The sequence below is a fragment of the Sminthopsis crassicaudata genome, chromosome 4 (genome assembly GCF_048593235.1).
Source record: "Sminthopsis crassicaudata isolate SCR6 chromosome 4, ASM4859323v1, whole genome shotgun sequence".
Taxonomy (NCBI): Eukaryota; Metazoa; Chordata; class Mammalia; order Dasyuromorphia; family Dasyuridae; genus Sminthopsis; species Sminthopsis crassicaudata.
In genome coordinates, this window is record NC_133620.1 from 274,539,025 (window position 1) to 274,549,887 (window position 10,863).

Below are 10,863 nucleotides of genomic sequence, written 5' to 3' on the forward strand. Positions count from 1 at the left end.
CAGCTCAAAGGCCTTTCCTAGTCTCCCTGAAGGCTCATACCTTCTCTCGGAGATTTTTTCCAACGTAAGCTGTACACCTCTTGTTTATGCATAATTGTTTGCTTCTTCTCCCTTCTCTTTTCCCAGATTGTTTGCTACTAAAGAACAAGAACTGATTTTTGACTTTCTATGTATCTTTGACACTTAGCACAGTGCCTGGACACATAGTAAACATTTATTAAATACTCTTATCCAAGGTGTCAAGATCCCTCCCACTGCATCTTGGGAAAATCAGTGATGATGAGGGGAATACCCACTCAAACCAAAGTTCTTGGTTTATCAGCTAGGTAGCACACTGGGCCTGGAGTCAAGGATGCCCAAGTTTCACTTTGGTCTTAGCTATATGACCCTAGTCAAGTCACTTCTTCTTTGTCTCAATTTCCTATATGTAAAATGGATAAAACAATACTACTTACCTCAGAGGGTTGTTGTAAGGATTAAATGATATAATAATTATAATGTGCTTAGCTCTATTAATGTTAGCTATTAGAATTAGAATTATCCCGGAATAGGTAGAAGAATCAAATCTGAGACACTCATGTCCTTCTTACAGAAGGAGGAGACTAGCCAAACTAGATCAGGTTTAAAGGGAAGGGTCACTGCTCTGGGGAGGCTAGATGTCAGATTTTCCGATCACATGGCAGAAAGGGAGAATCTTTTGGCTCCATCAGTTCCACCTGAGGCAAGGCTCAGTCAAGAATCCCTGCACCCCACCCACAATGGCCTAAAGAAGGAGGAGGGGAGATTTACCGGCAGAGCTGAGTAGTCTTTGGAAAGGATGAAGTGTGGAAGGGAGCATAAGATATTTTGGAAGCCCCTCCTCTCCTCTTCCATATTACAAATAGCCAAAAAAATTAAGGCCCCGAGGCGAGAGAGAAGTCCCTAATCTAGTAGCCTGATCCTGTCAGGCTTTTCAGTTACCATCTATTAGCTCCAATTGCCTTAGCCTCCTCTTCCTAGCTTTTATCTAAGCCCCAGGAACTGTTTGTATCTTTATCCGCCCCACCACCAGCAGCCAAGCAGGCCAGGGTGGGAGGGAGAGGACAGCAAGAACAAAGCAGATGCTGCCAGGAGCATCTGGGCTCCCTCAGCCTGAAACTTGACAGAAGGGAGATGTTGCATGTAGTCAGCCTCTCACAGGGCAGACCCAGCTCTAGCTCCTAAACCCCAAGTCCCTCTTTTTCCTGCATTCTAAGTCCACTCCAGTATACCCAGAAAGATGTCCCCCCACCTCTCAGATACCAGTAGTTGCCTATGACCCCTACAAACTTCTCGACATGTCATGAAGCAGGTGGGAAGGCCACGAGAACACCGTCTTCCCAATTCTCAACGTCTGAGACCTCAGCTCTTTCACAAAACATGTTGGGGTACCCGCACCCTACACATTGGTGTTGATGAATGGAACCACTGAGCCGGGCCTGGAAGAGGTTCATACACAGGATTTGGAACTTAACTGGGGAGTGCTGACTGTGTAGGAAGTGCTGATCAAGGAATTAGCAGAAATGGGGAAGAGAGGGGTTAGTAGAAGGTGAGAGGGTTTGTGAAAACAAGGATTAGGGCTGGGGGAAAGGTAAAATGGCTCAGCACCAATGACCTGTGATAAGGAAATCTTTGGGAAAAGCTTTCTTTGGGAGTCGTAGGGAAGCTAAGGGGTGGGCTGTATGTACTCTGCCCTGGTCCCCTTATTTCCGGAGTATTGTGCTCAGGTCTGGGTGATACAATTTAAGAAAGCCACTGTTAACCTGGAGTACATTAAAGACAATTAGGTGAAATCTTTAAGAATATCTAGCCTAGGTAAAAATCTATTGTTTAGATAAAGATTAGATAATATATGGGACAAGATAGCTGGCCTGAAGTGTTTGAAAGTCTGTCCTATTAAAAAATGCATAGACTCATTTCCTCAGCTGGGGGGAGGGGGGGTTAGCATGTGGAGGGTAAGTCGGAAGGGGAGAAAGAAGAGTCTGGTAAGTAAAACCGAAGCTTAAAGGAAGGAAACAATTCCCAATAATTGTTTATCCATACGTTGACTAGGCTGTTTTTAAGGCAATGACTTTGCTCTCACTGGAGGGTTCATAAAAAAAAAACAACGATTTTTCTTGTCAAAGTCTGCGCCCCCGCTCTGAGGTTTAGTCTTGGGGGCAGGTGTGGGGGCAGCAGACCCAGGAAGCAGAACCTCCCGGAGCAGATGCACCTGTGTTTAAAACGCGAGGAGGGGCAGCCCCATCCCCTCACACAAACCGGATGAAGTGAGGCAAGGCAGATGTGCACAGGAAAATGCGCAGGAGGGATGGGCAGATAGAAAAGAGCACTAGTTGCCTTGAAATGAAAGAGTTCAATTCCGGCCTCTTCCACTTTATTAACTAGGGACTGAAGGGCAACAAGTCCCTTTCCCATCCTTGGGCCTCAGTGCCCTTCCTGATCGATAAATCTCTTGGCAGAGCCAGTTCTTGCCCTCGTGGATCCGACCAGTGAGGAGAGGCATTATATAAACTGGCATAGGAACTCTCACAGACCGTGCTTAAATAGCAAGATTTGGGCTCCTCTATCTAATCAATCCGCCGAAGACTTAACCAATCAGCCGGCCGCCAGTTTCTCCCCGCCTTCCACCCTAGCCCGGTCCGAAGGCAAACTCAGACCCTGTCGTAACTCCCAGGCCCTTCCAGAGTACCACGAGGTGCCACGGGTCCCCATCTTTTTTCCCCCGCCACGTGCTCGACTGCTCTCCTCCGTCCTCTCGTCCTCAGGGACCAAGAGGATGGCAAGAGAGCGAAGCGCGACCCAGGGGGAAAGCCTCAGGAAACACCCAGGGGTGCTCCGTCCCCGGAACGTGGAAATTCCCGCGCTGTACCCTAAGAGAGCGCGCGCACCCCTTAGTCCCCAGGGACGCCACGGCGGCCAACTCCAGGGAACCCCCCAGAGTCTACTGCACGCATCGGGACAGCGTAAAGTGGGAATGGTCAGCAGCAGAGAGGAGTTCGGAGCTCACGGACCATTAAGGGGATGGCAGGGCTCGAACCTCCCGCTCTCTGGAGTCCCCTGCCTCCCCCTCCCCACGTGCACTTCGAGAACCGCACCTGCTCGGGGTTCAGCTCCTCCGAGGCTCAGCTTCAGCTCCGCACGATTCCCGCGTCTCTCTCCCGCAGCCCGGGCCCCCTTCAAAGCAGATCTTCCCAGATCCCGCCCACAATCCGAGAAACACCGCCCCAAACGGCCAGCCCTCTCTTTCTCCGCCTCCTCCTCTCCCCCAAGCTCAACCCCTCCTCCTCCTCCTCTTCAAAACCCCCTTCCCAATGCCCAGGAAGCCAACCCGGTCCCCCGCCTCACGACGCCCGATACCCCCTTCCAAAACTCGGGGATGGTCCTTCCCCCACCGCTACTTAATGTAGATTGTTCCTTCCACACCTCCCGTATACCCTTGCCACGAAAATATTCTGTCTGTACTCATCTGGGGCTCTCCGAAACCCATATTCCACGGAGAATTCTCCCCTCTTCTACCGTCGTGCTCCCCCATCCCGAGCCACAGAACCTCCCTTCCAGCGTTCCTCCTAAACTTCCCAAACCCTAAAATCCTAAATACTAACTTACCTCTGACGGTTTCGTTACTTTCAGGAGAAAGAATCAGCCTTGAGAGCAGGGGCTGTCCTCTTTGGGGGATGGAGGAATCTTTTTTGCATCCCCAACCTCTACACTGGGCTTGGCACATAAGTAGGCATTTAAAAACACGATTTAACTGACTTACCCTGTCTGCTACCTCCCTCGACCCTTATTCTCCAGATTCAACCCCTTTTGTTCACACTAAGGTGTGCCCCCAGCACAGTTTCCCTTTCTAAGCTCCTGTCTTTTCTCCAGTTTTATTTTCTCTTCCACGATTCTCTTCGTCCCTCAAAGCTGAACTCCCTTATTTATATCTCCCATAACTATATCCTTTCCTGAGCAGCATTACCATTTTGGTTCTTATGCACATAGGACTCCCTCCACCACATCCCATTATTTTTGTTCACACTTTTATATGTGTTGGGCGAATGTCCCAGTGAGTTTCTAGGTTACAGCCAGCCTGCTGCCCTAGACTCACACTTTATCCTACATTAGATTCCATAATGAGGCCCGATGAGAATGAGAGTGAAAAAAGATTGGGATGTCTTTTGGAGGTCATGCCCCTAAAATGAATCTCAGTCTATTCCCAGCAGTTCCTAGAAAATCCAAGGCCCTCTGTGGCCCCAATCTCAGTGCTAATGAGTAATCAATTAAACTAGATTTAGCCAGCAGACAGTAAGAGTTCTACTGGGGATAATTCCATAAGGGAAGTTTCTGAGAAGACAATCCCCAACTTCTTGACAAGAGCATAGGAAGGAGGTATATAGTTTATAATAAAGTATGGAGTCAGGAAGGCCTGAATTCAAATCCTATCTTCAGCATTTATTGGGAGGGGTTGAGGTAAGACAACAAACTTTTCATCCTCACTCTCTGCACCTACAAACCTGCTGCAGAAGGTTGTTGGTAGGAAATCAAATAAAATAATGTGTTTGAATTGCCTCACAAACATTAAAGCATTATATAAATGAGAGCTATTATTTTTTATTAGAGATGGAAGACTGTAGGAAACCTTTAGAGCTCACTTCAGTGCCATTGCCCTGCTGCCTCCATTCGAGCACCCAGCCCTTTAGGGAGGGAAGATAAAGCTAATTAACAATTAATAATAATTACAACCAAGAATTCCTCAGAGATAATCAGCCCAGGCTAGGGAGATAAACTCTAGTTCTCTCAACCCTCTGTCCTAACACATATACACTTAGATGGAAGAAAGGAAGGAGGAATTCTATTCTCTCAATCTTAGGCTTTCCTGTCAAATGTTTTCTCTGATACATAGAGGCCCAGAGTCCTAGGTACATAGCAAACTTGTATAGATATACATTCACAAATACTCCAGATTCTCCTTAATATATCACCAAGGTCACCATGCCCTTGACCTTAAAGGTCATCTGCTCTGGCTTCAGCCTGTGTGAGAAGCCCCAGGGAAAGAACAATCTTGTCTTTCTAGGAGACTCATAAGCCTGGACCCCCTTCTTAGACCTCTGTGTAAATAGGTGTGGCCAATGAGCAATGGTGTTGTGTCTAAAGAAGGCCCAGCGTGGGAAGGGAAGGAGAGGGAAGTGGTCACTGTCTTGGGTCAGAGTGGAGGAGGCTTATTCTTTTGTAAACCACCCCCCCCCCTTTCTCCGAGGGCTGGGTGGTTGGCAACAGCCCTGGCTGTTATTACTGGAGGGCTGCCCACCATCCCGCCCAACCTGGGCACTAACCCAGCTCTACTACCTAGGCACCCAGCCAGCAATTCCTCCCCCCTCCAATGCCTCCCCAGGAAACTGGCCTTGTGCAGAGGTGGTTTTTGGACACAGGTGCCCCCTGGTGGGCAACCCGGGAGGCCTGAGGCTGTCCCAAGTGGAAACCCTCTGTTGCTATGCTAGCCTGTGTCCACCACACTTAAGAATCACATGCCCTTGGGCCCTACAGGATACTTTGTAATCAATACTGATCTTGCCATCTCACTATAAGTTCACTCAGGTGATTAGCAGTGGGTTTTGTGAAATTGGAGATAGGGAAGAATATCTGCCAGAAGGCACTGGGCAAATTAGTCTGTCTTGAAGATGGACAGGGGGTAGGGGTTGTAGATTATCTCCTTATCTAGCCCTAAAGCCTTTGATCCCCATCCCTGATAGATTCAGAATATCTCCACATCTCTCTTTGTCCTCGGGCAGCCTTTCCCCCTCAATACTATAAACCTTTCTTTGTAGTTAACCAAGTTACCACAGTTTGAGAATGAATGATTTATGGGGCCGTGCCTCTAAGTCACAGGCTCTTTGTGTGTTTCTACATTCGCACACCATAGGCAAGTTTTTCTGTGAAGACTGTGTTTGCTCTGTTTGGGGTAAGGGTGCCAGCCTGGAGAGCATTCTTGAATGTCATGCGATATTCATGGTGTGAATAAGTATGTTCAGACCAGGAGTCTGGGGGAGGTGATTTTTTTTCTTTTCTGTCCTACTGCTGTCTCACCTCCCTCCCCCTCTTCCACCTTCCCACTTTCCTTAGGTGAGCTAACCCTACCCTTTTTTCCCTCAGATCACTGACCACCCCACTCCCTCAACCCCAAGCTCTGGACCACTGGAAAAGAGGCGGGGATAGGGGGCGTACATTGATGCGGAAGGATTCTGTCCTCTTACCCTCCTCCCCAGACTCCAAGTATGCATTAATACTATTTCCCCTCTTCCTAAACGGCGAGACAGGCCCCCTAGATTCCTTAGCCCCAATTTTCCTGAAATCATCCCAGTCGCCCCGCCCCCGACTTTTCCGGGAGGTCCTTTCTCATACATTCCAAATGCCCCTAGAATTTTCCCCCAGGTTACCTGGGTTTGCATTCCCCGGATACCCACTCCTTTTGTTCCCCCAGATGCTTGCATCTCCATCTCCACTCCTTTTCTGGCAGTCGCGCTTCCTGGGCTCCGAGCTGGTCCCCAGCAGCTAGCGAACCTCTGGAGCCCCGCCCGGCATCCAGCCAACACCTCTCTCCCCTCCCCCACACAGCCCCGGTCGCAGCCGGGAGGGAACCAGTTCTTTTCACCCCCCTTCCCAGATTCCAAGCTGCCTCACCTCCCAGCCAGAACGGCCGCCATGACCGCTGCACAACTGGGGAGGAAGGGGCATCCTGAACCAGTCCGGTCCGGACAGCTGGCAGGCTGGCAGACCGGGGTTCTCGGGGCAGGTGATTCTCATTCACATCCCCAACCCTCGTCCCCGTGTTACGTACTGGAGGGGACTAGGAGGCTGGCAGGAAGAGTGCGGCTCCGTGTCCAGGCTGACCTTGGGGCGCTGGGAAAGGGGTCAGTCTGTCAGTGGAAGCGGAACTGTCAGTCTAACCCGGGCGCTCCCATCATGGGACGGAATTGGGGGGTTAGGGGCCAAAGAGAAAGGGTTCGAACTCAGGGGTTCTCCGAGGTTCTCAGGTGGCGAGAATGATTCCCGAAGTGTCAGGAGGGGTGAGCCGGACCTGGGGTGCATCACAGCGGGTGGCTCCTCCCTTAGGGTGCGGCTGGCACTCCGCATCTGTGATTCGAGGCCGGAGTGCCCAGTGGGTCTGGGAACACCGGTGCGGCGCTCCCCTGAGACGAAGTTAGGGAGATGTCTATCTCTGATCAGGACCTTCCTCAGCCCTTGGAGGGGGCCTGAGGGGCAGAAGTCGTCCCATAGAGAAGGGATGTGGCTAGGGAAGAGTAAGAAGCTTTGGGCTCCTTTGGGTGGTTTCCGCTACACAAAGTAGATTGGGACTCCAACACGGTGAGGATTCCCTGTAGCAAACTGGGGGAAGAATTTTTGAATTTTAGACTAAGCAAATTATTGAAATTTATATGGAATTCAATCTTGTTTTTATTTCTTGATATCAGTTTTATGCACGGATATCTGTCCTGACCTATATCTCCAAACCTGTATCCTCTATGGAAGCCTTGTGTCAAGAATCCGGGTTCCCTATTCCCAGAAAAGTTAGATTCTTCCTCCTCTTCCCTCCTCAGCCTCTTCTCTTCCTCCTCCCTCCTCTTCCTTTTCTCTTCCTTCTCCCTTCTCCTCCTCTTTTTGCTCCTTCCTCCTCCTCCTCCTCTCCTTTCTTCTTTTTCCTCCTCTTCTCCTCCAAAAACTCATTGTTATTAGAAGTGCTTCCTTCCTCACTCCATCCAAAGTCCTTGACTCACTCTGGCCTAGCTTTCTCACTTCTTTAAGGAGCAGACTTTGCCTTCATCACAGGTTGTCTCCCCTACCTGGAATACTTTCCCTAACCACTTCCACTTCTTGGCTTCCTTCAAGAGCTCAAAAGCTTCATCTGTTCCACTTCAACACCTCCCCCTTAAACCCCAATCAATGCTTTCCCTCTGATTATCTCACATTTATTCTTATATGTGATTACATATTCTTATATGTATATATTCTTGTATGTACAGAGTTGTTTTGCATACTGTTCCCCTCCGTTAGGAAGTGGATTCCTTTAGGGCAGAGTCTCCGGTTTTTGTCTTTATCTCCAACGCTTATCAATGTACCTGGAATTCTGTAAATCCTTAATAAATGTTTGTTGACTTTGTTTTTTACTTCTCTTATTTTTAGGAAAGGAAATTGTGGCCTCTCTTTCTCCTTGGGAAAATCCTTTTTTTCAAATCTTACTGGTCTTCCAGTCTGACAAATCTGAGACCTTCCCAGGAGGTGCTGAGAGTCTTATCTCTGAATCCTTACAAATCCATTGGAAAGACACCCATCCCCTCACACACCGCAGCTTGTTTTTGATCTCTACTCTGGGCTTCATTAGTCCACTCTCCTCTGAGTGAAAATTTAGGATGAAGGATTAGGTCAGTGATCTCCCACTTAGGCTGACCAAGTCTCAGTCTGAGACAATAGATTCACAGAAAAGCACAACAAATAAGGTTAGACACAATGAAGAAAGACCTGGCAAAGATGGGTGGTGGTAGACAGAATGTGGAAGCAGCCCCTTCCTTGCCATTTATCTGAGCAGAATTAAGAGATTGTTTCGCCTGGATTTGGGGACAAGGACAAAGGTAGGTGCCCTGAGTTCTAATCCCAGACCTCCCTCCTGGTTATATTCTGAATCTAGACTTTGAATTCTTCCTTCAGCCTTCAGTTAAGGGAGTATATCCAGAAAGGGAAAAAAAAATGTGAAAGAAGGCTTGAGAACAAAGACGCATGGATGATTCAGAACTAATTAGCTTTTTTTCCATTTTCCACTGGACAGATAAGGCAGCACTCAGAACCAGACAGGTTGCACTGGGACCAGGCATGTACCCAGCCCACCAACATGCCTTTGCCAGAGGGGGTTGGGGGAAGGGATTATCTGAAAACTAAAGTCCCAGGTGACAGAAACCTGCAATTAGACACCTTTTCTAATCCTGGATGTAATCTCTCCTCTGCATCAATCAATCAGACCAGATAAAGCAGGACAATCCAGTTCTTGGTGACACCCCCACAGAGCAGAGTAAGAGTGGAGACCAGAGTTTAGTGATTTCTGCTGGGGGTGGGGGGGACAACTGGAGTCCAGAAGAATTGCCAGTGTTGTTGGAAGCCTTTTTGTGCATCCTCCCCACCCACCCCACCCTCACCTCAAAAAAGAGACAATCTGAAGATTCCAAGGTCCCTTTCCTGGAAAGTTGTCTTTTTCTTCTTCTTCCTCCTTCTCCTCCTCTTCCTCCTCCTCAGCCCAGTAGTAGAAGAGAGCTTCCCTTTGGGCTTTGCTGTCTTGGGGGGCCCCAGCCCAAATTTAGCCTCCCTTGGTCTCTACTCTATTTCCCTCTGCATCGGGCTGGTTCCGGACGCTGAGAGCATAGAGAAGACAGCCCAGGAGAGCCTGGCGAGTCTCCTGAGAGCCCAGGCGTTGGGCCAGGCGTCGGAGCAGGGGCACGAGGTGCTTGCGAGCCAGGCGGGCAGTGGGCAGCAGCAGGCGGGACAGCAGAGTTCTTAGCAGCAGTGGGAGCAATGGGACAGGCATGGTAGCAGGCCCAGCTGGACACAGCACTGTGGAATGGGAAAGGGTAGGATGACCTAGATCACTCCTCTCAGGCCCATTATGGCTTAATTTTTAACACCTCTATTTTACAGAAAGGGAGCCTTTTTTGGTTTGTTTTGGTGGGAGGAAAGGAGAAGCTTGTCACCCATACTCCTGGTAATGTCCAATTCTAGAAATTGCTAATTCTTTTTTTTTTTTCCCCATATACTTTCAAAACACTTTCCTTCAGTTTGGTTTTTCTTCTGAGGGAGAAAGGACGTACAGTTTTCTCCCAATTGTACAGAGGAGAAAATTTAGATCCAAACATTTCTCAGTTACTTGCCTGGCACCAGGAAATATTTTTTAAAAGGACAAAACCTTAGGCCTTTTCCACCTTCTCAACCCAGGCTTCCTTCTACCAAACCTCCCTAATTATTGGTTAGCCCCACCTTCCCTCTTCAAACACCTTTTAGCTTCCTCCCTAGTTCCTCTTCTCTTGTTGAGCCATATTTTCTGTGGGTTGGGTTTATCAAGACAGAAGAATTTTCTATAACTGCTCCTCATTTTGGTCCTTGCCCTCCCCATCTCCAAGAATTGACCCTTTCCAACCCTTTCCATCCCCAGCAAATCAGGGCAAGTTCTCACCTGTCTAGTAGTGGTATTGATCAGGGTCAGAAAATAAATATTCAATATTCTTTCCACTACACCAAGTTGAGCTGTATTTCACAAAGTTCATGTATTTCTCTGCTTGTCTTTCCTCTGAAAAAATGAAGGGTCTTCGATCTAGATCTTGTTGTTCTCTTCTTGGCAGAAAATAATTTCTATTTAGGGGATGGAAGATGGATGCAGAGCAAACACCAACCAGCCTTGCCCCACCCACAACAGCTGGGACAAACTTGATAGGGAGGGGACTAATGGAGAGGAGACAGCTGGGGAGAGTGGGGAGTGGCAGGGGGTCACAACTGAGGTAGCAGCTGGCATTACGAGAGGAGGTCCAGCTGGACACTGTTGGACACTGTTCTTCAGTCCAGAGGGACTTTGCTCATCTTCAATTTCCTCTACCTCCTACCTAATCTGCCTGGCCCTAGAAAGAATGCCCTGGGGATTTAAGTAGAGACTAAGTTAATATCCTCTTAAATTCCCTCACAGACCTGGACAGGACAATCATTTTTCAGAGGAAGGACAAGTGAAGAAAAACATGAACTTTCTAAAATACAGCTTGAACTTGGTTGTAACAAAAAGAAAACACTGAATATTTATTTACCCTTTGACCCCATTAATACCACTATTAATAT

General features: G+C 48.4%; 2 protein-coding genes across 5 annotated transcripts in view; both read right to left on the reverse strand.

Annotated features, from left to right (window-relative positions):
• Positions 1-6,571, reverse strand: part of SLC29A1 (solute carrier family 29 member 1 (Augustine blood group)) — a 29,416-nt gene extending 22,845 nt beyond the window's left edge. For 2 of the 4 annotated variants that reach the window (XM_074310776.1, XM_074310779.1), the window contains exon 1: positions 3,114-3,243. The gene's annotated coding sequence lies outside the window, so the exon portion shown is untranslated. Of the gene's footprint in view, positions 1-3,113; positions 3,244-6,437 lie in introns of those variants that run through there. The other 2 variants (XM_074310778.1, XM_074310777.1) reach the window with 2 other exon arrangements.
• Positions 6,572-9,245: 2,674 nt separating this feature from the next.
• On the reverse strand, positions 9,246-10,303 carry MYMX (myomixer, myoblast fusion factor). The gene is made up of 2 exons (XM_074310788.1): positions 10,214-10,303; positions 9,246-9,597 (listed from the first exon to the last, which is right to left on the reverse strand). Exon 2 carries the CDS (start codon positions 9,569-9,571, stop codon positions 9,344-9,346), a length of 228 nt encoding a protein of 75 aa, XP_074166889.1. The 5' UTR covers positions 9,572-9,597; positions 10,214-10,303; the 3' UTR covers positions 9,246-9,343.
• Positions 10,304-10,863: the final 560 nt, after the last annotated feature.

Excerpts from the sequence above, each read along its gene's own strand:
- MYMX (XM_074310788.1), bottom strand. The coding sequence starts at position 9,571 with ATGCCTGTCCCATTGCTCCCACTGCTGCTAAGAACTCTGCTGTCCCGC.